The 27,378-nt window shown below is 35.0% G+C and overlaps 3 protein-coding genes across 6 annotated transcripts; 2 read left to right on the plus strand and 1 right to left on the minus strand.

Annotated features, from left to right (window-relative positions):
• Nucleotides 1-352: 352 nt before the first annotated feature.
• Nucleotides 353-3,468, plus strand: LOC114761532 (protein phosphatase 2C 51). Its single transcript, XM_028950925.1, has 3 exons — nt 353-1,169; nt 1,472-1,577; nt 2,920-3,468. Exons 1-3 carry the CDS (start codon nt 378-380, stop codon nt 3,237-3,239), a joined length of 1,218 nt encoding a protein of 405 aa, XP_028806758.1. The 5' UTR covers nt 353-377; the 3' UTR covers nt 3,240-3,468.
• LOC114761533 (spermine synthase) lies at nt 2,697-17,136 on the plus strand. 4 transcript variants are annotated; one of them, XM_028950926.1, is made up of 13 exons: nt 2,697-2,707; nt 9,502-9,504; nt 11,187-11,316; nt 12,301-12,521; nt 12,679-12,723; nt 13,195-13,271; nt 13,349-13,471; nt 14,831-14,935; nt 15,008-15,080; nt 15,177-15,248; nt 15,740-15,935; nt 16,421-16,550; nt 16,760-17,136. In XM_028950926.1, the coding sequence occupies exons 4-13, from the start codon at nt 12,332-12,334 to the stop codon at nt 16,847-16,849; spliced, it is 1,101 nt and encodes a 366-aa protein (XP_028806759.1). In that variant the 5' UTR covers nt 2,697-2,707; nt 9,502-9,504; nt 11,187-11,316; nt 12,301-12,331; the 3' UTR covers nt 16,850-17,136. The 4 variants fall into 4 exon arrangements, with proteins under 4 accessions (XP_028806759.1, XP_028806762.1, XP_028806760.1 ...); XM_028950929.1 differs by lacking the exon at nt 16,421-16,550; XM_028950927.1 differs by lacking the exons at nt 2,697-2,707; nt 9,502-9,504; nt 11,187-11,316 and adding an exon at nt 11,638-11,709.
• A 1,163-nt stretch (nt 17,137-18,299) lies between these two features.
• LOC114761541 (cyclic nucleotide-gated ion channel 1-like) lies at nt 18,300-24,954 on the minus strand. The gene is given in 9 exon segments (XM_028950933.1): nt 18,300-19,155; nt 19,425-19,661; nt 20,065-20,141; nt 20,144-20,175; nt 20,716-21,005; nt 22,262-22,474; nt 23,173-23,740; nt 24,230-24,365; nt 24,789-24,954. Coding segments are annotated over 8 exon segments (2,145 nt in total). The 5' UTR covers nt 24,259-24,365; nt 24,789-24,954; the 3' UTR covers nt 18,300-18,456.
• Nucleotides 24,955-27,378: the final 2,424 nt, after the last annotated feature.

Consider the following 27,378-nt stretch of genomic DNA (forward strand, 5'->3'; position numbering starts at 1 on the left):
GGGCCCACGAGGGACAAATCAACAAAAGTTATAAAAGTACGGAAAGCAACCTCTGCCACGCCACGTAAACGCCCTTCTCCACCACATTTTACCAACCGGCCCCACATTCCAGGCTCCCCCCGTATCTTTTACCCACCCCTCAATCACTTCCCCCTCCATCGCCCTTCCACGTATCCCTCCCTCTCATCTGAGCCGCCCACGTCCTGCCCCCTAATATCCCACCCTCTGGTCCTCACTCACCCCATGTGTCGCCAGATCCACTCCCTACTATTCCATCCAACGGCTCTTATTCACCGCCTTTATATCCCTTGCTCCCCTACTTTAAATTTAGCTCCTAGTCACTGTCTTTCTTCCTTCTCCCCTCACATGCAAACATTATGAAGCAGCAAAAACGTCACCCGCCGTCGCCCACGGCGGGCCTCCGGCGATTAAACACTGATCGCAAAGATATGTGCGCTGACACTCTTACAAAATTAAAGAATGCTCGGCTTAGAAGACTTAAAATCCAGCGATTGAAGTTGAAGTATACTTGTGAAGCGAAGATCCGTGTCGCCCCCGAAGATCGTGGGGAGGGGACCAAGTGTGGGGAGCCGGAAAGTGAAGATAGAAAGATTCATGAATCGATGCAGATATCATTGTCGTTAACGACGTCGTCGAAGGAGGAGGATCGGTCGAGTCTGGCGGGGAACAACGGCGTTCTGGATGATTTCAGAGTCGAGAAATACAAAGAAGAACGCTACGGTGTGGAGGACTTATCTTACGGTTCGGTGTCCTTGATAGGTAATAGAAAAGAGATGGAAGATGCGGTGAGCATAGAGGTGGGGTTTGTGGTGAAGGAGAGCACCAAGTGTGACTTCTTTGCAGTTTATGACGGCCACGGTGGAGCCCAGGTGGCGAAAGCGTGCCGAGCGCGACTGTACCAATTGGTGGCGGAGGAGTTGGAAAGGCAGGGGAGAAATGGTGGCAAAGTGGATTGGGAGGGAATGATGGCGGGGTGTTTTAGTAAAATGGATAGCGAACTAGCAGACAATGCGGCGGCGCGGACTGTGGGATCCACGGCGGTTCTGGCCGTAGTGGCAAAGGATGAGGTGGTCGTGGCCAATTGCGGCGACTGTAGGGCGGTGATGGGAAGAGCTGGTGAGGCTTTCGCCTTGTCTGATGATCATAAGGTACCATGCACAAGCTTGATTCTTTCAGTCGCATGAAAATACCCTATATTATTAAAATATTTTAACGAAATTGCAAGTTTTCTCTAGGATAAAAAACCCAGAAATAATGTCAGCTTGGAAGCTGATAAATATAGGCTTTTCTTTTTTCTCTTTTTTTCTTTTTCCCCTCCTTTGTGCCGCCGATAAATATAGGCTTCACAAGGGTAAAGACGAAAAATTATTTTGTTTATAGGATTGTTCAGTTAAAGCCTGAGTCACTGTAACTCATGTACGGAGGATTTAATTACTTTTTTAATTCACAGCCTGACAGGCCTGATGAGCTGATGCGAATAGAAGCGGCTGGTGGAAGGGTCATAAACTGGAACGGCCAACGAGTTCTAGGAGTTCTTGCTACCTCCAGATCTATTGGTTAGTGTGCGACTTCAGATCCTTACCATATTTAATTAATTAATTAACCACGCCATTAATTTGCCCTCGCCATCTATTAGAGTTAAATGGCACTTTTCAAAAATAAGAACGTTGATTCCGCGGTATCCTCTTTACTTGTGTGTTTTCATTTTAGATCTGTCTTGTAGAATAAGAAGGTAAAGTCAGAAAAGAATAATAATGGTGAAAAGGATGAGCTATGTTCCGTATACATCTGCCTTATCATTTATTATATATCTAATTTGTCTAATGTTTCTGTTTTATTCTGAATTTCATAAAGAATCGACATTTACAATAGTAAATAAATGCCTGCCTACCGTTGAATCTTCCTTTTAATTTAGAGATCGATCTAAATTCCTACAAGTAATAAGGAAGAATAAAGAGGAAAGTAGATTAATGTAGGCTTTTGTATTCTTCTTTAAGGAAAACAATGTATGAAAGCTCTTCTTTTAAGGAAAACAATGTATGAAAGCATATTTGTATCAATATACGACCTACCTCCATCTTATCATTAGGACCATAGGTAGTGTATATGTTTATTGAGAAATGAGATAAGAAGATCTCCAGCACTCTCGGCCGCGTTGGCGTTTTCTTATTTATTGTGTTATCTTCAACTAATGGTCATGACCTGCCATTGCTTTGACGGCACCACCATTGTTAAAATAGTTGTACGTGTTTCACGTCTTATTAGATAAAATCTAATACTCTTTGATCCTAAATATAAGTTTTTTTTGTAGTGCAAATTGCACTATAAAAGAGGTCTTATATTTAGGATTGAGGAGTATTATAATTGAAGTGTCAGGTTTTCTGGTGCCCCTAGTCGAATCCTCTCTCCGTCAAACACTTGGAATTGTCCAATTATATATTCTAGCCGGAGAGAAGTATCTCTCTTCCTATATGTGTACATGTATAATCACATTTGAACTCGCATCTGAACTCGGAGCTTAGGTTCCCCTTGATCTATCGAAGCCGCTTAAAAGGCTGAAATTAATGGTTCTCGAAGCACAAATGGAGAATGTCACACTGAGAAGAATGATCCGTATCAGGATATTCTTCGCAATCGACATCCCCCGTTCCCAGCAGCTGCGTAATTCCGTGACATGCATGCTTTTGTCTCTTACTCTCTGCAATAATCAGCTAACTACAGTCTGCAGAAAACAACACGTACAGTTCTTTTCTTTTCTTTTTTTGGGCTAATATGTATTTTTCCCCCCTTATGCGTGGCCCCACGGTGATATTTCTGATCGTCATTATTATGTATTCTTGCCATTATTATTCCTCTTACGCTCTTTGTAGTTTGTACTGACGGTTTTAAGTGATGCAGGAGACCAATACCTTCGACCTTACGTGATATCGAAACCAGAAGTGACTGTGACAAAGCGAACTAACAAGGATGAGTTCCTTATACTGGCCAGTGATGGTTTGTGGGACGTAATCTCCGGTGAAGCTGCGTGTGAGGTTGTAAGGAAGTGTCTTAGTGGCCAAGCGAGACGGAACTCGCCGGAGCTTGAAAACCACCAGAGTCTGGCCAGTGAGGCTGCAGCCCTATTGGCTGAGCTAGCAATGGCAAAAGGAAGCAGAGATAACACAAGTGTGATCGTAGTTGAGCTCAGGAAGCAAAATAATGGACATCGATCTCGTTGATGCTAGCTAGCTAGCTAGCTGTGGCCCTTTTGTTTCGTGCATTCTTTATATCTAAAACTTGGGCATTATGTATATTTTTATTCTTTTCTCTTGTTGCCATTGTTAGGCTCTCTGTCTCCCTCTATTCGGGAGAGACATGTTTGGAAAATGTTAGATCAGAGATCATGTCCGAGAGGGATGAACTTTTCCTCCTTGATGGGAATTGACGAAGTTAACGACTTGCTCTCCCTCTCTTCGTGGCATTCATTTGATTTTAACACTGCGTTCTGATAATCCGTGTTTCTGGGATTGTTTACCTCCGTTGCGGGGTCATAATTTGTGGGTGTTGCGTAGAAAAAGGTACAATGAGTTCGACGCAATCATGGGAATTATGAGAGGAGGGGCGTGTCGCTCAATATTTCAAAGGAGGAAGAATCTGGACGCTTCGCATTGCGTGTTGGGGGTCACGTGAGAATCCAGTCACATGAGGTGTCGCCGATGTGACCCCTTGTTGGGCTTCTCTGTCCTTTTGAGGGGTTTAACCTAATCAGCCCAATTCGGTTAAAAACTCTTAATAATCCGGCCTAAAGATATACTGCCTCTTAAGAGCTAAATGATTAGTTTGGTCATATTAAAAAAATTATTTAAAGTAGTTATTTATTACAAACACGTATTTATTTCTCTAAATTATTCTTTAGTGGAAACTCTTTCCAAGTTACAATCAATAAGGATAGTTTGGGGGGAAAAAAAGAGGGATAAAAGTGGATTAAAATCAGTCTAGCTTTCAATTAGCTCTTATCAACATTGGAGCTATAAATAATATGAGTCGCCTCGGATTTTATTACTTGCATGGAAAACGTATTTAAATGCAGTCATATGCAATTTCAAAGATAGTCTCCTCTTTTATAATTAATTATATTGAATTATAAACTTGATGTGTGGTTATTATTCAAGGTTATATGTTCATTATATTTTAACTTTTTTTTTTTTGGGCGGATTCATTATATTTTAACTAAATAACGAGAAAATTTCCTGGACGTTCTTGCGTGAGAAAACTTAAAATTTAATAGGATATTTTTTTTGTGTTTTTGAGTTCTCGTTAGCATGTAAAATATTTTTAAAAATGAATAATAAATATTTTATTAAGTGTTGTAAGAAAAAATATTGTAATAAATATAATCGGGGGAGTGCTTCCTATTAATGCTATTGTGATTTAGTAGCACGAAAACTCTTTTGAAAGGTTATTTGTTGAATTCTACTTATAATTTTAGAAGTCAAAGTTGAAAAAGATTAATATTATTGTTAGTTTTTATAATTTGATTGAATTTTAATTTTAGTTCCTATAGTTTGATAAGAACTTTGTCTCGATTTAACAAATGATTCAATCCCCATACTTTTAACGGGTCTTGAATTTAGTTCATATATTTAAATTTAAACCAAATTCTTATGAAACTATAGGAACCATAATCAATGATCTAAAAGTATAGGAATCAAAATTGGTATAAAAAAAAATAAATTATAGCAACCAGAACCAAAATATGATAAAACTAAGGAAATGACCAATAATAATAATAATATAATTCTTAAAAAATGGAAGGGGTGTTTCATGTGTTCGGCGGCATGAGTCCGGTAATGTTTCTAGTTGTTTGATATTCCTGGGCAGATAAGCAGCTCCGTAACCAGCGACCTCCCTAATTATTTTGCGGAGGGCGTTGTTCCGGTTTTTTTTTTCCCCTTAAGTGTTAATTTTTTTTTTCCGTTAGACATATATATCCTCAAAAGCAATCCCATTCAATGCGCTATCAAAAACTAAATACATGCATTATTTTCAATAAATTCAAATCTCAATTCGTCACCCGTGCTTTTGGTAAAAAAAAAAAAGCATCACCCGTGCTCAACTCTCATTGGTGTATTGAGTTAGTTGGTCCAGAACACATGGTGCGTGAAACATGAGCCGGAATAGTTATAAAGATTGTCGTCATTTTTGACCTTATACTAGTGGAACTGTTTTTGGGCCCATTAGTCACGTTAGGTTTAGAAGGAAAAATTCTCGCGAAACGGACAAGTAACTCTTTAGGTTCTTTGCTATGGGTAACTGGGTAAGTGACCAACATAATGCTCATGATGTAAAGAAAAAGAGAAGACACAAACGCTTATGGTTCTTGCATATTCCATCCTTCTACATATTTAGTTAGAAAGTTAAATTTCATACTAAATATAAAATTTTATTATATTTTATCTCATATATTTGTTATTTTTTAAAACTAATTTACTTACCTTATAAATTAATATATAATTTAATGTTATGCATGTGTATTTTTTTAAAAAAATTATATCACATTTATTATAATTAAATAATTTATTTATGTTCCTTATTCTATTTGAATCAGTTGGCAGCTAGTATGACTGGGATTTTTTTTTTTTTTTTTAAGGTTGGGGTAGGCAAGGAGCTACAGAGGGTACACGATCAATGTGTTGCATTTACTTTTTTTTTTTTTTTTTGCCAGCCAATGTGTTATATTTATTTGCCAACATATATACACAGTACATGCCTGTACATGTTTTCCAAAGATAAACAATAAAAATTTGGGAGACAAAGGATATATAATCTTTTTAATTTATGCAAATATCTTGAGTATCGTCTTTTAAAAAAATAAATAAATAAAAAAAATAAAGTAGATTGTGATTTTATATTTAAAATTAAATTAAATTTTTAATTAGCTCTTTTTTTGCAATAGTAACCGTACAGACTCAATTAACTCTTCTATTTAGGACTAGAGATAACAGTATTTTGCTTATGCAACACAAACTAAAATAAAAAATAAGTGAAATCGAAATAACATAAAATCGTCGGTACCAAAAAGAAGGGGGATAACGTGAATCGATTAAGAATCAAATCAAATTCAATGATTCTAAATATTTTATGCGTAAAACCTAAAAAGGCCTTTATTTCTGGGTAGCCAGGGGCGGATAAGCACAACAAAGCACGAGTAAGTGCAGCTAAAAACGTCGAGAACCTTCCACGACCGCATTATATTTCTAATCATTTTGAACAATCGTGTGGCCAAAGATCAACGAAGCATCTTTGGACTGAGGACCATGCGGCATCCACCACGTATTGGGAATTAGATCCCTCTTTTTAAATATTGGATTGCTCATCATTATCTTATAATATTAAATTCAAACACATTATTCCTCAAATAACGATGCTTCTTTCTATAATCATCTCACGATATCCTCGGATTCTCCACTATCAGAGATTTATTGTTGTTGTTGTTATTGTCATTATTATCTCCTCTGTCCCTTTCTAATGGGAATGCCCAGCCAATTAAAAGCCACGGCGGCAAAAAAAAAAAAGTAAGCTTTTTTTTTTCTAATTAATTTAAGTGGGTGAAACTATTGTCACAGCGCCTTTTCTTTTTCTGAAAAAAAGGTCCCGAGGCTGGCAAGAGGATTATTAAAAGGGGCAAAAATTACGTTCATGCGCATAAGGAGAGCCTCCTTAACACTTAAGAAAGGTGGGCGCGTGTTGAGCCAAAATCACGTGGAGCCTTTTTATAATTATCCCGCCTCATGCATATTTATTTGTTCACTCTGCATTATTGCATAATTAGCGATAAGTGGATTATATTTTTAGTATGGATCTAAAGTCTCGTTCTCGTCCTACAATTCTAAAATTTTGTGTTCTTTCATTTTTTAAGATTATTTGAAATTTAAAATGTTTCATAATAATTATGATGACATTAAAATTCTTAAATAGTATCAACAAAATATTTTCAAACACCAATATGTTATGTTTAATTTTTAAAATAATAATTAATATAAAAATTTATTATTTATGACTAACAGTAATATATGGGGTTACAGTGTGGAAAAGAATAGAGAGATGCCTTGAAAATGTCAGAGTAAAATATTATACTTCTCCGGTCTTTAATATAGGATTCAATTTTTGAATTGGTTTTGGTTTTAAATATAAAAATTAAATAATGAATTTAAGAATATTTAAAAACTAGTTAAGCTAATTATTTATAATAAATATGGGTTCATTTTCCTAATCTGTCGTCTTTAATCATGCTCTTGATGAGAGTATCTTATGTTTAACAATTAATAGAGGTATTTAAAATATTATAAATTTTAAAAACCAAAGTATGTTGATGTTTTATATTTAGAATCAAATTAAATTTTTAATTAACTCTAAACACAGGACGCAAGGTTTTCAAAACTGAAAAGGCTGATGGCATGATCCAGGCATTGCCGAATTCATTATAACACATGTTGAAGTTAAACAAAGTCATAAACAGTACAATTAAATGTATGAAACACGTCTGTCTTTTGAACTCCCTATATATGTATATATATAAAATATATATGTGTGTGTGTGCATGGATCATGCCACTCTGTCACCAGTCATCAGTAATGAATTATTATTTGGACAGTGATCCACGTGTCAATGTAAATGTATGTCAAATATTCGAGCTCTTAAGAAAAAAATACGCCAAAGTAACAATTATTTATAATCTATAAACAATACAACTCATTGTCCTTACTATTCAGGATCCGGCCTATCTGGTTGTACTGAAATTTAGATTCTAGAACCAGCAAAAAAAATAAAAACGAGGTTTTCAAAATATTTTTTGATAAATCAGGATGAGTTTCGGATTTACATTGGGTGCTCATCAGTTTTGATGAGCACCCAATACTCATCAGATTTGGACTGTTCAGATCTGATTTGGACGGTCCAGATTTATTTTTATTTTTATTTTTATTTTTTAAAAATAATTATTTTAATAGGTATATGATAAAAAATAAATATAATCTTTCAACTATTATTCTTTAAAAATATAATTTTTTTTATTTTAAAATAATTATTTAATAATATCTAATCTGGATCGTCCAGATTAGATTTGGATAGTTTAGATTGCTCATTAGGTGATGAGTATTGGGTGCTCATCACCTGATAAGTTTCTTTACATATTTGCTTAATATATCATAAAATTACTTTTAAAACTATGATTTTGATTCCATCCAAACACTTCAAAATACTACTTACTAATAGTGGCCGCTTACGTAATTAATCTTGAGGCCACCAAGATACTACTCAAACTATAGTGATATGCCAAAAATCATTATATTTTGGACTACTTAATCTTATAATATTTTTCATGCACCTCCGATTTTAGATACAAATCATAATTACTTATATATACATAAAAGTTGTTTAAAATTACTCTTTCTCGTAAGATATTTAACATGTTTTATTTGTAGCCCCCCCCCCCCGGGTATAAGCATATCTATTGCTCCCTTTGGTAATTTGAATCAGTTTAGTCTTTTTTATAAGATTTTATTTAGGATATTTGAATGTTAAATGTGTTTTTATCGATTTTCTTTTTAATTAATTTTTTTATGACCTCTCACCGTTTTCTTCTCATACTCTGTTTGTTTTATTCATTCTCTTATTATTATTAATATTTTTTTCTTATTTGTTCTCTTTTTAAATAAAGATATACTTAAAACATTTAATTTTATGTAGAGTACAAATAACCTAATACTCCTCCGGTCCTAATTATAAGACCCAATTGACTTATTTGAGGAGATTAAGGAAGTAAGTTAAGTTGGTTATTTATAATAAATAAGTGTTGTCATTCCTAAAATATCCTTGCTAATTAAGTATATTGGCTAAAACTATCATTATTAGAAGGATTATCTTGGAAAAAAATGCATAAATATAAGAGATAAAATAGATTGGGGTCTTATAATTATGACCAAATAAAAAGTCAAATTGGGTCTTATAATAAGGACCGGAGGAGTATCATTGTAGGAAAGACAATGATAAGAAAATCTTATTAAATCCTAATTAATCTGTTGGATATTCAAAATATCCTTATTTAGATGATCATAATAATCTTAAATATTTAGGAGTACCATAATTGTATTTAATCCTATATTCCATTTGTCCTTATTTGGTTGGAAAGATTGTAGGCATTGTTTGGGTAAACCCAATGGAATGGAGGCCGGTGTAAATTCTTATCAAAATTGCCCTCGCCTCCAATTCAAACAGAGAGATTCCAATGGGTTATGAATTATGATTCAAATAATGTAAAAAGAGACGTGATAAAGTTATTAGTTTTATTTTAGAATGATTATTTTTCCAATTTCTTATAATCATGAATTGCTTATTATCGAGTCATAGAAGAAACGTGCAGCAAACTTTAATCAGAGACTGAATTAAAATAATACAACTAATATCCTAGTCAATCACTTAAATAAAGATATCTTGGTAGAGGCGGTTAAATGTTTCAAAATATGACAACATAAGATATAAAAAACTTGCATACAGGTATTTCAAAAACTACTGCCTCCCGTCCTTAATATAAAACTTCATTTAATTTTTATTTTAGTCATAAATATAAGATCCTAATCCATTTTATCTCTCATATTTATGTATTTTTTTCCAATACAGTCTTTTTTAATAATAGTAGTTTTAGCCAATATACTTGATTAGCAGAGATATTTTAGGAAAGACAACATATATTTATTACAAATAACTAGTTTAATTTCTTTTCTTAATCTTATCAAATTAGACAATTAGCTTTTATAATTAGGATTATATCATACAAATTGAAACTATCATTGAACTAATCATGACATGGACTCACCGTCTAACCGGCGAATGTGGTGAGAACATTTGTTAATAAATCAATATATTTTGAACGGTATATTGTTAAAAATAATAATAATAAATAACTATTATATCATAAAATGATTATTAAATTTGAATAAAATAATATATGGTTTTAAAAGACAGGAGTATCCGTCGATATTACCCGTTTTGTATCTGTTCGTTTTTTTTTTTGGCCAGCCATTTGATATCTGTTCATTCATTATTCTTTGTTACTTCTCAAATTATATTAGCCCCAGTCATTAGTATAAACCAGCTTATTAATTTGAATATATCAAAAAAATTAGTTAAGTTGGTTATTGATAATAAATATATGTTAATTTTACTAAATTATCATATTTAATTATGTATATAAGAACTACCATTTGTGGAAATATCTTACAATCAATAAGAATATTTAAAAAAAATAAAATTTGATAGATAAAATAAATTAATATCCTATATTAAAAATTAAATTAAATTTTTAATTAATTTTTATATTAAATATATGAGGTAGTATCTTCTAATTAACTGTTTAAAATATACTTAAAAACAAAAATTGGTCAAGGGTTCAATCAGATGCAAAACGCAAAGTCAAAGAAATGTAATTTCCTTTCTTTGTCTGTTCGTCCCCTTATTTTTTTATTCATTGTTTGGGGTTTTTAATAAGAATTTATTTAATTTTTATTTTGATCATGAATATAAAATTTTAATTTATTTTGTTATTTATATCTATCTATTTTTTTAAAAATAATCTTTATAATAATGATAGTTCTAATTTACTTGATTAGTACGAATATTTTAAGAAAGATAATATCTATTTATTACAAATAACTAATTTAATCAATTTTCTTAATATATTTAAATTAGTCAATTAAATATTATACTTCTCAGGTTCTTAATATATGATCTAATTGTTAAGTTAATTTTAATCTTAAATATAAGACTTATTTATCATATTTATTAATTTTTTCTAAAATACTTATATGGATACTCTTTCTAAAAAAAGGAGGAAGGATATTAAGAAAGATGATTATGGTGTTTTGAAAAAAATATTATATTTCTTATAATTAACTGATTTATCTAAAATTTTTAATTAAATTAAATTAATTAAATATGTTTTATATCAAAGATGAGAGGAGTATTAAAATATTGGAGAGTTATTATGAGAGGAGTATTAAAATATTGGAGAGTTATTATTTTGGAAGGGAAATGGCGGGGAAAAAAGAAAAAAAAAAGGAAAAATCTCGAATAAATACAGCTTGAGAGTTGAAACTCCATTATCGTCGAAACCACGCAAAAGCTTGCAGAGGTGTTCGAGACAGAGAGAAGCCGAAGAAGGCGATAGAATAGCGTCTCTCTGTCCATTTTCAACATTCACTTGTGCACTGTGCCCACTACAAAGTCCAGAGAAGTACAGTCTCCTGCCTTTAACGTCAGGCAAGTTTTCCGTATCGTTGAGAACCTTGAATTTGTTCACGGTCGTCTTTTCGTTTTGAATCCACATTTGATAGATGTCACTCTCGGTGTTCTGCCAAATGATGCAACATTTTCCGTCTCATTCGTTTTGTTTTTTGGTGGAGTAATCTCTGGCTTGGACGAACATAGGTTCGCGCAACTTTTGGGTCTACTTTTTTCTCTGGCTATTTTCGTCGAACCCTAGCGCTTCTTTATGGTTTGGCAGTAATCACACAACGTAAGATTGGAAATTTGTTTTTGTCGTGGCTTGATAGGCCACCAAAGCAAAAAAGATTTTACAAAGTTGGTGTAGGGTATTAGCTAATTAGCCAAAGCGTTTCGATCAATGGTCTTGCATAGCCTGGGAATCCGAGGGTTTGTACTGTTTTTCTCCCCTCTTTTTCTTTCCCTCTCTGCTTTTTCTTTTTGTTTAGTCCTAGTTTCTCACGGTTATTTGGTAACCAAAGTACCAAACAGATTATGGGGCCTTTTTCTTTTACTGGTATAACATTACCGTCAAAATTTCGTCTTTATTTTGGCAGAATCTTTTATGCATATGCTATTTGGAACTAGGACACTTAGTTTTTCATACTTCAATTAAATTCTTCGTTGTTTTTGCAATCCAGGTCTTCCACTGCTTCTTCTACTTCTTTCCTTGATCCATCTGTTCTACTACTCCTAGCTTTATATTTCATTGTTTCCTGACTTTTTCATTAAACGGAAGTAAAAATATTTTTTTGGTGGGGGGGGGGGGGACCGCGGCATTGCGCCGCTGTCCTGTATTTTCCCTTTTTTTTCTTTTCATTCCTTTTTATCTTTGGGGTAGATTTTCTAGTTGCTATATATTTCTAAAGTTAAGTGATGATATATTCTGAACTTAAGGGAACTGGTTTTTTTGGTCCTGCGCTGGTTACCATTGCTGAAGCGATGTTTGATATTTGTACAATAATTGTACTCCTTATTCAGAGACTGGAGCTGGAAAAGAAAAAGATAATTTATGGAGGGAGACGCAGGAAGAGGTTTGGAATGCCAGAAGATTATGGATGGGAAGGCGAGTGACATGAGTGCTGCGGAGAAGGGAATTCCTTCCTGTTGTTTGAAGGCCAAGGCGTCTGCTCCAGACGTTGAGGCGAAGTGTCATTCTACTGTTGTTTCTGGGTGGTTCTCAGAATCTCAGTCTTGCTCTGGTCATTATCTGCTATTTATTTTATATTAGATTTATCTCTCCTCCCTTCCACCCTAGGGAAAGTCTGTTCTGTTTTAAGCAACAGTACATAGACTTGATATTTTATACATTGATTTCTATAACTTATTCTTTTTGTCTCTTTCTCTTCTGCGATGCAGAAAAATCTGGAAAATATGTTTATTTCAACAACCCTATGTGGCCAGGTAGGTGTAAAGCCCCGTTTGGTATCTTGGATGGAGAAGCATTTCTTTTCCACTGCGCAATGAATGACATATGTAATGTTTATTATGTCCTTGTTAGTATTATTGATATGCTTTTTGTTTTTTCCAATCTAAGGATAGGAGTTTTCCGTTCCCAAAATTACTTCTTCTTCTTTTTTTCCCCTTTTCATTTCATTTCATTTCATTCTGTCTTTAAAGTGAGACCTGAGTGCTTTGCTCATCAATCCACATATCGTCTATTTTTGTTCGTTACCTTTGTGATGTTGCTGGGTATCCCATGTTCATAGTCTCCTATAGAGCTCCTTAGTTCTTAAAACCTTGTCGAATATTTTGGAACATTGTATCCAGCGAATCATGCAATATCGTTGCTTTTCCTAAACTTGTGAAATTTTGATACTGAGTGTGCATCTTTCTGTGTCTTGCTAACTTTGATAGCTTGCTGCTTATCATTAGGAGAAGCACACTCAATCAAAGTGGAGAAAATATTGTACAAGGAAAAGTCAGACTATCAAGAAGTCTTGGTTTTTGAGGTTTGGTATTTACCCCTTACAGGAATTTCTCTGGTAAGCAATTCTAAGCGATTAACACCAATTGTTTTGGTTTGCAGTCATCAACATACGGAAAAGTGCTTGTTCTTGATGGGATTGTTCAGTTGACTGAGAAAGATGAATGTGCCTACCAGGAGATGATAGCTCACCTTCCCCTTTGTTCAATTCCATCCCCCAAAACGGTAATACAATTAGTCTAATTGTCTTTGAATTAAATATCGAGGGTTTACCCTTTTTTTCTTGTAATATACATAAGTTTTTTTTCGCTGTACTATGTTGTGCATCTTTTTTTTTTTCAATCTATTTGGCGCTTTTCCTGTCAAAACAGTTCTTCCTGTTTAATTTGATCATCCCCACGCAAGTTACTGCATGGAAAATTACAGTGGTTTACCCCTTCTGTTGTGTGTGACTGTAATGTTATTTTCCGCTTTGTTGTGTAAACTAAATGTCTTTGATGGTGCTGGTAAGAATTGTAAATTATTAGTTGCTTGTTGAAATTAGAAAATCATGATTTCCTTCTTTTAAGGATGTTGGCGGTTTTGTGTAAAATAAAGGTATTCACCCGGTACCTAGCTGGATTATATGCTGTGTTTACTTTATTTTATAGTATGTTGTTTGTGTATCTTTGAACTAGTGTAACCAAAACAAAAGAGAAGGAAAGTGGGCTTTCTTGACACTATTCCTTTTAATTTTCTCTCTTTTGTGTCTATGGTTTTTCCTAGTGGAGGAATCAACTTCTAATAAAGGATAGGGCTTCCCTCTTGTTCTATTGTGCAGGATATATTTATCTTAATCTGGAAATAATTTTATTCAACAAATTATTGCAATGGATATGGTATTCCATTGTTTAAATAACGGTGGACTTAAAAGTGAGGTTATGTTATTGTGAAATTGGCAGTATGTCGATAAAATAGCATAATTGAAGTTAATGTTATTTTTCGCCGAAGCTGTTGTTTTTGGGTTATGATATGGGTTAATTGTGTTCTTAAAGTTGGTTTGAAGAAGTTGATTACCAAGAAAAAGCTGGCAAAAGAAGTGGGCGTAGATCATACTATTCTTTTATTTTAGGATTTGTTGATTAATTAAGATCAATTAGGCTTTTCTCCATGTATGATGGAAGTTATCATCTGAGACTCGATGAAGTGACTCTCCCATGTGAGCGCATTATGCTATTGCTAATGCATACTGAAATGAAATAGTCGAATTCACTTGCCTTGAAGTTTTATTGTCAGTTCACCACTATAAGCTGTCTGATAGATACATGGGAATCACTTTGCTCTTTTGGCAGGGCTCAATTGACTGAAGTGCTAGATTTCAAATAATCTGCTTTGGCTGTAACTTTCTTTCCATTTTCTTTTGTCATACCAATAGTTTCTTCTATTTAAAAGTATGGCCTTTATCACCAAGACACGATTCTGCAAATTTAACTTAGAATTATTTCTTTTTGTGTGGCGCATGTTAAATACCTTATTACCTACTTGCCTTCAAATCTAATCCTCTTAGTTTTATATTATGCTAAATGCTTTTTCATGTAAATTCAGGTCCTGGTTGTTGGTGGTGGAGATGGTGGAGTTCTGAGGGAAGTGTCCCGCCATAGCTCTGTGGAACACATTGATATTTGTGAGATAGATAAGATGGTTATTGATGTAAGTGATGGCATGTTTCACTTGTGTTTCCATTTATATCTTGAAGGGCTTATTGCCATGGCTATTATGTAGGCTTCAAAGAAGTATTTTCCTGATTTAGCTGTTGGATTTGAAGATCCTCGAGTACACCTTCATGTTGGTGATGGTATCAATTTCTAATAATCTGCTGGCCTATTTTTGTTTGTTGAGTTGCCAATCCCTATGTTCTGAATTATAATTCACATCAATTGAAATTTGGCAGCTATTGAATTTCTTCGACAGGCTTCAGAAGGGAAGTATGATGCTATCATTGTTGATTCTTCAGATCCTGTAGGTATGACGATGTACTGTATATTGATTCTGTTAAATTCAGTGAGACGTGCATTAATTCGTTTTAGTACTTCAACCTGATTGTTATAGTCACTAAAAAATCGTTGTAGATGTATTTTAGATCAGTATTGGAGCTGGAACCGTTTTCTTCACCTAGAAGCATGTCTGATTGGATCAGGTTGACCTCAACTTGAGAGTTCCCTGAACCTATTTTCATTCTAAGACTATGTATTAGGTCATCCGTCATGAAGTCCTTATTGTGCTTTAAGAGGGAATTCCATTTTGAGTTTTGCTTTGTTATGTTGGCTGGTATAGTCCTTTTTTTAAAAATAAAAATAAAAATAAATGAGCACCCTTATCGATTAAATATTCGAGTTGATGTATTGTTAAATCCATGGACCATGTTATGATTATTGAAACCAGTAAACTATGCTGTGATTCTTCCTTCATATTTTTTGGCGAACATCAACTCACAAAATCACATTTGTAATTCAGGTCCTGCCCAGGAACTAGTGGAGAAGCCATTTTTTCAGACAATAGCTAAGGCATTAAAACCTGGTGGAGTTCTTTGCAATATGGCCGAAAGTATGTGGCTTCACACACACCTTATTCAAGACATGATCTCCATTTGCCAGGAAACATTTAAAGGCTCTGTTCATTATGCATGGGCAAGTGTTCCAACATATCCGAGGTAATTACGTATTTCAAATTGTTGATTGGCTAGTAGTCTTTATTGCTTTCAAATGCTTTTCCTATGTTTGGTTACATCATTCTAACTATCTTGGGCCATGTCTTACTCGTGTCTGCTTTTAGTGTGCTTACTAGTTGGTGGTGGACTTTCAATGTCTCTTGTGAGAATTGAATTTTCTTGCTACCCTTGTTAAATTTTTTTGGTTAAACAAACATGTGCAATGAATGTGTTACTCTGGAAAGCAGCATTTTGGGGATGTAATAGTTACAAAAACCTCAAACTCCTAAAAGGCTAAAGCGAACTCTGCCACTCGGTATTGTAAATGTAATGCTGCTTAACCGACTTTTCTAAATGGCCACCAAAAATAAAGTGAGTTTTCTGAAAACCGTGGATTAAGGCCTTTACTTTCTTTCTGTTCCCTTCCCCCTTCCTTTCAATTGTTAATCAGTTTCCTTCATCATCCATCTAAAATCCTTGGAATGCAGTGGCGTTATAGGTTTTATCCTGTGTTCCACGGAAGGGCCGCCTGTTGATTTTAGAAACCCCATCAATCCCATCGAGAAGGTGGAAGGCGCACTTAAGCACCATAGAGAACTTAGGTTCTATAACTCAGAGGTAAGCCCTTATCATCCACCTAGATCCATTCATTTCTCCCTGTTTTCTTGCTCATGTGCTATGATGTATTCTCTGACATGAGGTCAAAGTGGGCGTAGCAGAATGCTATAGGGCATGGTCATAAGAAAATGTGTCATTATAATAGGGCCATAATGCACTTGGTTGTGATAGTGATAACTCGAAATTCTGATGAGACGATTGTTCTGCAGATGCACTCAGCAGCTTTTGCCATGCCATCATTTCTAAAGAGAGAGTTGAGTTTGGGTCGTGGCACCCCATTGGCAACTGCTCGCTTTTAGGAGCACTCTGGTATAAGATAGAAAGTATGGCGTGCGCGAATAACTGAATATATCTTGGATGGCTTTTTAATTTGAACCCGTAGAGCGGTGATTCAGATTGTATCGGGGATGCATTGAGAATTTTAAGATAGTTGTTTCATCTATTTTAATAAGGTACCGTGTTGAGGGTCATCTGGTACCATTTTATGTTGGAGTTGATTTGCAACTTCTTAATTTATGTGGACGCAAATGCTAAATTTCGTGAGCCGTGAAAGAGAATACAATAATTTCGTCTCGTATGGAAACTAGCTGGGACTTGAATTTGGCAAGAAACGCAGAAATTTGCTGGGGATCTGATTTGTGGTTTGATTAGGCTCTGTTTAATCGCAAAACATCCTGGTCCAACCTGACCCTTTACCGGAACAACTAAGTGGCTCTTGCGTTAAAGAAATTCTTGATTCTTCATGATTCAATTCAATCCTCTCTTATTATGAAAATACATCAACATGAAAAATAGTTTATATGTCGATTTTTTTAATAATTAAAACTAATCTCTGTAAACTATATTCTATACTACAATATTTTTTCACCTATACTAATAAATAAAATGTTTTGAATTAAACTAGAATATGAGTAGTGTGTTTTGCATTGAAATTAAGATAAGCTGTATTATTCACGTCTTAATAAGTATGACTTTTTACACCTTTTATGCTATATTTTTTGCCAACAATTATTTTTATACTACATATAAATTTATAAATTATACATACATACATATATATATTCTGAATTAAACTAAATGAATTTCATGCGTGGGATTTGATATGAGCTACTTGTGAATAATGTCATCAAATGGGTCAAAAGATAATTCCCATAGTCTAATGCTATTTTTATGGATATGGAGCGATTCTTTATTTTCAATTTGTTGATAAAATATAATGCTGTGATAGCTGACAAATTTATGTAATTTTTTTAAAAAAGTTAAATATACTCCTCCAATCTTAAATATAATACTTCTTTTATAATGTAAATTACATCACAAAATGAGTCTCACATTTAAGACCGGAAGAGTAGTTATGTAGCCTATTCTTAAGAAGCTACATACTCTATGCTAGACGGTTAAAAGTTTTTATCGAATTCTGTGGCATATATAATATAGTTTTTTTTGTTGAAAATTTAAAAAATATAATTTCATAGCAAAACACAAAAAACAAAAAATAGAGGACCAAGAGTCAACATCATAACCTCTTGTCCTATACTCCACTATAAAGTGGATAATCAAAAGAATTAAATAGAGTACTAAGAGTCAACATCATAACCTCCTGTCCTATACTCTACTACAAAGTGGATAATCAAAAGAATTAAAGTGAAAAACTTGATCGTGAAATAATCTAGAATATCAAACTTAAAACTAGTTTAAATGTCGCATGCAGAAAGGAAAACTAGTTTACCGGTCAAATAAAGCATGGTGTTAGGTTTATATGCGTCGTTGGAGAACTTCATTCCACAATTTCCATTTCATATATCGGCAATATTTAAGAAAAATAAGAAGTAATATACATACAGTTCATAATATACATTTATATTATACTTCAATAAACTGGCTTTCTTACCATGACACCGTCTTCCTATTGTTCTTCAGCAGTAAAGTCAGGTTCAGCAGGCTTCTGAAGCAGCATGGGTGGTATTCTCTCCTGTACCCTTGTCTTTCTAGAGCTATTTCGGCGTAAAGCTCTGAGTGCATTAGCAGCAAATCTAGAAGCATATATTGTGGCACCAAGACTAGGAGAGCTACCACCTGCCCTGGCCAAAGCATCTTGCAGCCTGTTCTCCTCTTCCCGGAGAGATTCTTCAAGCTTCTTCTTACTATAGCGGCGCCACGCTGCTTGTATGAAACATGCTGCCCATGTACGCCATTGTTGAGAGTAGAATCTGAAAGTATGGCGAATCTGCTTGCTGTGAAGACGTCGAAACTGTGACGCCACGAACTTCAAGTCATCGGCTTTTAGAGCAAAGGCTTCAACTTCTGAAAGGGTTTGAACAGTCCTGGTTGAGATGGGAAGATTGGACGACGTATGTGGGTCCAAAGCCCATGTGAGAAGCTCTTCTCCACAGAAGTCACCGGCCTTGAGGTATTCGGAGTTGAAGAAGCCTGTTCTTCCGCCATTAGTAGTCACTGTCAATAGCTTGCCTCGCATTATGAAGAGCATCTCACTGACAGGGTCTCCTTCCCGAACAATGCAGCTTTCTTCAGTGTGAAGTACTGGCTTGAGACGGTCACACATTGCGTCCATCAGTTGTTCATCCATTTTCTCAAACATTGGCACCTTAAATTCATACGAGGCAAGTTCTAGTTATTACTAACAATATATGGGGGAAAATCAAACATAAGCCCTTCTCTGCATCTAAATCTGTGGATTAATCCCTATGGTTTGAAGGAGCTATAGGATGAATTACAAGCAGGGATGTGAATGGAAGATGCTTGTGGGGTATGAAAGTGGGCCCAAGAAACTTGATGTCCAAATGGTGAGATGTAAAAGGAATAGAAGATTGCAGAGCACTAATTTTAAAGTTATTATTAGGTGAGAAAACTTACTCTCATCAGCAGAGCCAAGCAAAGATGTCGTTTAATATCCCTTCTCAAGTCTTTGGGAAGATTATTGATCAAATTATCTTCGTCAACACCTCTGGTTTCTTGCCATTTGTATTGTTCATACCGTCTGATTCTCTCCCTTAAACTATCTGGGAGTAGTCGATGAGACATCCACTGTTCTGCATCTCTTCTTTTCACTCTCATCTCTTCTAATCTTGTAGTTGTTGATTGCAGATATGTCTGTTTTAAACAAGTTAAAATTGTCAAAACCTAGATAATAATAACCTTAAAGAAAATGACCCAAGTACCAAACTATTGCAACGAGCTTTGCATAGAAAATTCAAACTTAAGACAACTTCCCTCTCTTACCACCCCCTGCCTCAGGCATAAGCGCTATGGTTATATAAAGCAGCTTATCTGTACAGTCCACCCAATAAAAAAGGAACCCACATTCTATGATATTTCTAACTCAGACAGAATGTTTAACTTCACCTGACTGAATGGTAAATAGACAAGGATAATAAGGAGACAGTATATAACTACTGAAAACATTCAGTGTATAAGGATTAAGTAACAGCAACCAGTCAGATTCAGCGTATATGATTACTGTGACAAATAGACGCCAGAAACATTTGGCACTAACCTGCATGTTTCCTATGAGAAATGAAAACAACACCAGACCAAAGATGGAAATGAAAACTGCAAAGCATATCTCCAAACGTAGGTGCTTGTTTCCAGGTTCTGACCAAGAGAACTGCAGCAAAGAAGGTATCCCAGCTCCCCCAGAGGGGTGGGGGAAAGATTTTAAAAGGTCAGCAAAATCCAATAAATGAAAATGGGCTCCATATGAGTATTTAAGATATATTCATGCACTCATCGTTATGAACTGGAATACACAAAATGATATTTGACCGAGGTTCCGCACCCCAAAAAGAATAAAAAATAAAGAAAGAAAACAAAAACTTTTCATAGAGATTGAAAACTGAAGCCAATACCATTCTCTATTTCTGGATCAGACACGAAATTCAACTTACTATTAATCAAAATTACATACAAGAATTACCCCCTTCCTATCCACCCTTGCACACAAAAAGACTCATGGACAGACCCATATTTGCATATCATTAGACATAAACACAGAGGGAGAGGGTTCAGCCACAACTATGGGTTTACTCAGTTAATGTTCCTTTCACTTGATTCAAACTTCAAGGCATAATTATCCAAGTATCTTGCAAAATGATATCACCAAGTTATAATTTAAAACAATTTATTTAAAAAGGTTCATAAAGCACACCTTAGATTTCTGAGGCCCCACCAAAAGCAGTAAAAAAACTTCTGAGGGAAATCTCTTGACTCCACGACACCAGACTCAAGCGCATCAAGAAATATTCCAAAATTGAATTTCTCTGAATTCTCCACTATTGGGCAAGAAGTATTCAAGAATGTTGCAACATTGCCCAACACTTTACCTTTATCACAATACAAATATGCATCCTTGCAGGTAGGAGTGTTTCTTAGACAGGCATCTTGCCAGCATGTTGTCTCTCTTTCTATAGAAAACAAGTACCAAAAGGCACCTACAACCTAAGAGTGAAAAATTACTGAACAATCGGAAAGAATGCAGATGACGATGTTTAACATTTTCAAACGTAGGATAACTTTCATAGCATGACTCACTAAAAACCATAGGTCTTGAAGTGTGAAAATTAGATAAAATCAACATATTATCATGTATCAACTTACCAAAGACATAATCAAAATTGCCATACAGTTGCCTGAAAATGTATTCAAGCTTGAAGAAATTCTTTAGGAAACTTTGACTCAGCAAACAGTTTACAACATTTGATATCTAAAGCAGCAAGTGAACAGTATGGCCATGCTAATGATCCCATAACAAGAATAGATTTATAAACTTCGAAAGTGAACTAGAACAAACAAAAAAAAATAATAATAATAATAGAAGATATAAAACAATGCCTCATACTTGAAACAAAGGAAGCTTCAAGTTATCCATAGAGTGAAAGTCTGAGTCTAATTCAATGGTTTAAAATAAAAAATAAATAAATAAAACCATAACCAATGGTTAAATCATATAATTAGACATGCTCTAATGATCCTTGTGTTTAGGGAAAAACGGAAAAGGATATCACACGATGATAGCATACCAGGATAACTATACTACACTAGAGTTTATTTTTGCATGTGCATGCGCGCGCACACACAAAATGCATGCGTATTTATTTTCACACCACTCAATATAGCGAAATTTTCATGCAAATAATGAAGTTTAAGAATTGATTCATATAGGACACAGGCCTTTGCTATCATGTTCAAATCTTTTCCAGTACACAACCGAGAGCAAACATGCATAAAATATGTTACAGCTTATAAAGTAATTAAGCTTTATTTTTACTCTAGGATTTATGTTACTTACAACTTTATAATAGAAGTTTAAGAAACACACACTCAAGCCCTTGAACACAGAATATCTACGAGTCTAAATAGTGAAATACCCAAATTCATACGCTTCCTGTAGCATATTCAAATTCATACTAAGTTAGGACCAAAATCAAATATGTATAATCTCATAGTAACCATAAGCAACATCTGTCCTAGCAGATAAGCTTAATTGATCTAAAAAATAAGACATGACATTCAATCGTAGGAAAAATAAAATCACAATACATGCATTATTATAAACTTGAAATTATATGGAATAATAAAAAGATCAATAAACCAAGAAATACAGTGGAAATAGCTGAGAAAGCAAATAGTAAAAGCAGCATTACAAAGAAATATCTTTCTATATAAACAAAAGAAAAACAGCACATCAAACTTACATGACTCGCAAGCATGTAAAGAAAGAGATTAAACGCAGCTCCAGCCCAAGCAGTTTCAGTGATGATGCCAGAGGTCCTTGTCACTTCTTTGTATAATGGAATAACTCGTAAAACCCTTGGCACATATTGGAAGAAAACAACAAATTTCAGCAAGTTCTTCGTGTTCAAGGATTCAAAGCCTCCCATCTTTGGAATTATGATTAAAATCACCACCTACAATATTTTAGCAAGGTCAGTCAACAAGTTTACAAATGAATCCAGCTAACTAACCTTTGAACCTAGAGCCCCACAAAACACTGAACATATTTAATTTAAAGAATTGAACTTATCCTCCATTCTCCATTGTATGTCTAAGTGGGTCCATATGTCTTAACACAGGAAGTAATTGTTTTTAAATTAATCACACAAAAGAGCAGAAGTTCCTTAACAGAGAAAGAAGAAAAGGTTAGCCAGTACATGACGCACAGACTCGTTAGCACATAGGTCTTCACAAGCTTAAAGATACTTTGATTGGCCTCATCAGAAAGTCTATCTAAGGATTAAACAGAGGGGTAAGGGGCTGGAATGGTCTGCATAGGTGGTTACGTAACTTTCTGGACAGTTTGGGGCAGAAGACATGCATGGTAACCGTTCAGAACAATTTTGTGGTAATTTTAAGGTTTAAAAGAGTAAAAAGAAGAGGACAGGCGTGGACAAATTATAGAGTGATGTATGGAAGAACTCCAGTGTCCCAAAGGGATTTGCTTTCCTGCTGTTTTTCTATCCTAAGTGCTATTGCATGTATGTTGTATAAACTCCTACTCCTCAGTCCTCGGTTCTGGAATCCATCAGATATGCAACTGGGGATCAGGAAAAAGAATAGAGAGAATAAAGGGAGAGGGGGGATACTATTTCTGAGAAATTTTTCTTACCTGTGGGAGGGGAAGAACAGCGAGAATGTCAACAAAGAAGTATGATGCCAGATACCTCTTTGCTATTGCCCAAGCATCTTCAACCAAAACACCTCTTCCAAATACCCGAGAAGATGGTGCAATAAATCCAGTACGAAATTGGAAAATTATGTGGACTATGTAAAAAATATCAGAGAAAGATCTTAAAATAGTGGCTGTAATCTCCATCCTGTAGTCCAATGAAAGGCATTTCTTCTCATCATCAATGACAGGGACATAAAAGAATAAAGGATCTAGTGATACAGCAATAATACACGATAATACAAATATCTTGTTCCACTTCTGAAGGAATGGGCCTTGTGGATCAAGGATTTTCTTTCTAGAACAGAAACTCCGGGACAAATGATTGTCAGAGGGGAAAGATTTGAATGATTTTCTAAATCTCTTTATACCCTCAGAACCAGATTCAAGGCCTCTATTAAACTTAGCTGAAATCGAATTTAGCGTACTTCTTATTCTCCCAGGGTACGTTATGGTATTTTCAGAATATTGACTTTCAGAACCCTTGTCTGAATTCCAATCCCGAAACCTGAACATTAAGTAAACAAATGCAAAATCAGTACATTATCCAAATCTTCTTCCGAACAAGATTCCAAATTTGCCGTCCAAAAAAAAAGAAAAAAAGAAAAACCGAAAGGGGGAAAAAAGGAGTGCAATTTGAAAACCAGTGGCGACACCGGCGAAACAAAAGGCAGGCCTCAGTGGAAAATAACATTAATTCAAAGTTGGCTTCCCTGTTCCAGCAATATGGCAGTAGGGTGCCAAAAAGAGACCGTATGGCAGTTCTGTCTGCTTAGGGCAGTCAATGACAGTCAATGAATGTAAGAAGTAGATAGACATAGGCGATTATTTATTTCACCTTCAAACTTCCAAAAGTTATATACAAAGTAAAGCATTACTGGCCTCCAAGATATTTCCTTCATGTTCATTTGCATCCAGGCACAACTAAAATGTTTCAAACGTAACATAGAGGACACTTAAAACCGCAAGTAGAAGAGCGCATGCATACTCGGCTAACCTCACAAACTTCTCTTGCTGAAAATTCATAACTGGAGCTTAGTTTGGAAAAATATGCTGGATATGATGAATCTGTCTGATAGATCTCAATGAATCTGAACAAATCCCTCAGGCACCAAGCATTTCACTGCCTGCACCTGAAACAACAAGATGAAGAAGACATTCACGGATAGATAATGCATTTCTCAGGAGGTAAGAAAGGCACAAACTCGTCCGTAACAACATCATCAACAATGGGCTATAAGAGTTTGCTTGAGATATTATTATGGAGTCTGAAAATAAATATTCAGAACAATATCTATTAAAAAAAACGACTGCAGTTCCAAAACTGACTTATTTATGCAGAAAATTTTCCAATTCTTCCAAAATCCAATCGTCTGTAACTGGGTTATAAATATCTCATAATATCTAATTCTGAATGTCCCATATAAAAATAGAATTTTTGGGGGGTGGGGGGACAACACAGTAGAAAAACAAAAACAATCTTTTATTCCCCGCGTGCTAGTAATAGAGCACTTAAAGTCAATTTATAACAGAAAGAGGGAAAAGAAGAAACGTACGAAGCACTTAATTCAAACCCAGCAACTGGTGGTGATGAGAAGCAGAGCGCAGAAAATGAAGACAGGAACTGCAAAGGGACCATGAAGAAGAATGATTCCCAATAAAAATCTCAGCAGTTAAAATAGGTAAGAGGAATAGCAGAACAAGATCATGGTGATGGTGATGATGATGGATACCCAATCAGGAAATAGATTGCACTTGTCCAGGCTGGGAATTGCATGAGGAATCAAAGCCGAAGCGATGGACTTCTGACACCTCCAAACACTTGAGGGAAGGAAGAAGAGGGCAAGACGAAGGTTCGCGGAAAGTACAATGGCAGCGATGGCTCCTTCAATCGTTTTGCTCGCAAAAGAGAATATAATAGAACAAACAAAAAGGGGGATATTAGTAATTCGGCTTTTACAAAATTGCAAGTGAAGACGAAGGGGAGAGAAGAGAGAAGGTGTGCGGAAGGTTGGAGTTGGTGATGATGCAAGAAATTCTTGCCTGTATCGGGCCCCACCCCAGTTTTGTACCATTGGCTCGCATTGTTTTCTGCCCGGACAGTCAAGTCCGTTGACTCAAACGTTCTGCTTCAGTTTTACTCCTTATTTTCACTTTTTTCAAATGGAATTATTATATGCAATGCATAAATTTCTTTTTCAAACTGGCTGAGAGTGACACTAATTACGTAATTAAGTAAACATTGGCAGTGTAATTTGACAATGGAGACCGGGCCTTAAATAATGATAAAATGACTAAGCAATATTTTACTTGAGCGAAGCCAGTTTCATTTTGATGCGTTGACCCCCGATGTTGACTATTAAACTGTCCGAGTTAAAAAAAATATGGTTTCTTTCGCTTTTATTAGAAGATGTTTGGGTTAAAATAAAATCATGATTTTAAAAATGTTTTTACAGTATACGAAATAAATATGTAGAAGAGTTTATCTTAATTTACAGAAAGTGCTTCTGAAAAATACTTTTGGGATTACCTAAATATTCACACGACGCAATGTTAACTTAAGGAGGTAGATTTATCATATGTAAGATTATTAATTTCCAAATCAGTTTGACTCTGCAGAAACAAGTTGTGCCGGATTTTGGGGAAGGAGACATAAACGGAAGGAATGGTTCAAGCCTCGTACTGTTTGTACGTATTAAACTAAACTAAATTATAATGATAATATAATTTGGTATTAATGAATGGGAATGGGCTGGGCGTATTTTGGGGGAGGGGATGGGTAAGTAAAGTCAACAGTTGTACTGATAATTCATAACGTGACTAGGATAGTCAAAGTGGGCTCCCGCAGCGATGCCGAGGGATTGTTCATTTTCAAACGACCAATATCCTCTTTCACACGCATTGTACGTGAATCCCCGGTTCATGTTGGTTTAAAAAAAAAAAAAAAACTGGCTCATATTCGTCCTTTTTTTCCTTCAAAAAAAGTATATTATGTGAATTATTAGTCCGTGAAAGTATGAGTTATATACTATTTGCAACTTGTGCATGTGCACCAGTGCATGTGATGACCTTATTATTTTTTTTATGATTATGGAATAATTATTATTTGTGATTGGTTACAGAAGGACATACTTTTACATGATCTTATTAAAATGGTTGCGTCTCCTCTCCTGAGTCGTCTTATCTTGAGATGGTTTAAGAAATAAAAATATTTCTAAAGAACATTGGGCCCTATTATAATTTTTTATATTCCAGATCAATATACAAATGTTAATTCTATTCTATGTAGTCTTTCTTCTCAGATAAAATATTGTACTGCACTGCTAATATTCTAATTTTGACCTGTCAAAAAAAAAATATATATAACACCGATGATTAAATTAATTGAGAATCATTTAATTAAAAACAAATCATCCGTATGTCGGAGCCTAGGCGGGCATCGGTTGCTTGGAGTCAGGGTTGGTTTGGGTTAGGTTTCAAGTTGGAGCCCAATTCTCAGGAACTGGGCTTAAGTTTTAAACATGAGGCCCAATTAGACTTGAGCAACACCTAATACAAGACTCCATCAAGTCAGCGGTCCTTGGGTTGAACTGGGTCCAGAAGACTGAAAAGATCAAAAAGTGCCTCACACAAGGCTCAACGAGCTTGGGGAATGAAATTGAAAAGTAAATATACTGTACTACCTCGGTCCTAATTATAAGTAGTCTTATAATTAAGACGGAGGGAGTATTATTCATTTCAATAATAATAGTTTCAAACTAATACTGGAAAAAATAACCAAATTGGATGCATATAAAACCGATGCCCAAGGCAAGCTAAATTAATTACTAATTAGTTACTACTATTTTTCAGACAAGGGTTTCTTATTTTGGCGGTAAAGTTGAAGGAGCGCAATTCCTGGCGTGCAGTAACTAATTCTCAAGATCCTTATTTTGCTCAGCGCCAAGCCTGGCCAGGAAAATTCCCTTTTCATAGACTCTGAATAATGTCTATGTGAGAACATTCCCAGCGCACCTTCTGAATATCTTTAAGCGCAGACCTCAAAGGACCAGCACCGCGTCCTCCGAGTCAAATTCGATCACCACCGAGTTGTTATTTCTGGTATTAAGATTTTAAAAGTTGCAAAGCATATTGATTTCCAAGACC

This window comes from Neltuma alba, unplaced genomic scaffold (genome assembly GCF_004799145.2).
Source record: "Neltuma alba isolate B1F8T4 unplaced genomic scaffold, ASM479914v2 tig00011124_pilon, whole genome shotgun sequence".
In the NCBI taxonomy this organism is placed as follows: Eukaryota; Viridiplantae; Streptophyta; class Magnoliopsida; order Fabales; family Fabaceae; genus Neltuma; species Neltuma alba.

Coding starts and splice junctions, on each gene's coding strand:
- LOC114761533 (XM_028950926.1), top strand. CDS start 12,332: ATGGAGGGAGACGCAGGAAGAGGTTTGGAATGCCAGAAGATTATGGAT. Junction 13,472..14,830: donor CAATTCCATCCCCCAAAACG/GTAATACAATTA, acceptor ATGTAAATTCAG/GTCCTGGTTGTTGGTGGTGG. Junction 15,249..15,739: donor TGATTCTTCAGATCCTGTAG/GTATGACGATGT, acceptor TTTGTAATTCAG/GTCCTGCCCAGGAACTAGTG.
- LOC114761532 (XM_028950925.1), top strand. CDS start 378: ATGAAGCAGCAAAAACGTCACCCGCCGTCGCCCACGGCGGGCCTCCGG. Junction 1,170..1,471: donor CCTTGTCTGATGATCATAAG/GTACCATGCACA, acceptor TTTAATTCACAG/CCTGACAGGCCTGATGAGCT. Junction 1,578..2,919: donor TGCTACCTCCAGATCTATTG/GTTAGTGTGCGA, acceptor TAAGTGATGCAG/GAGACCAATACCTTCGACCT.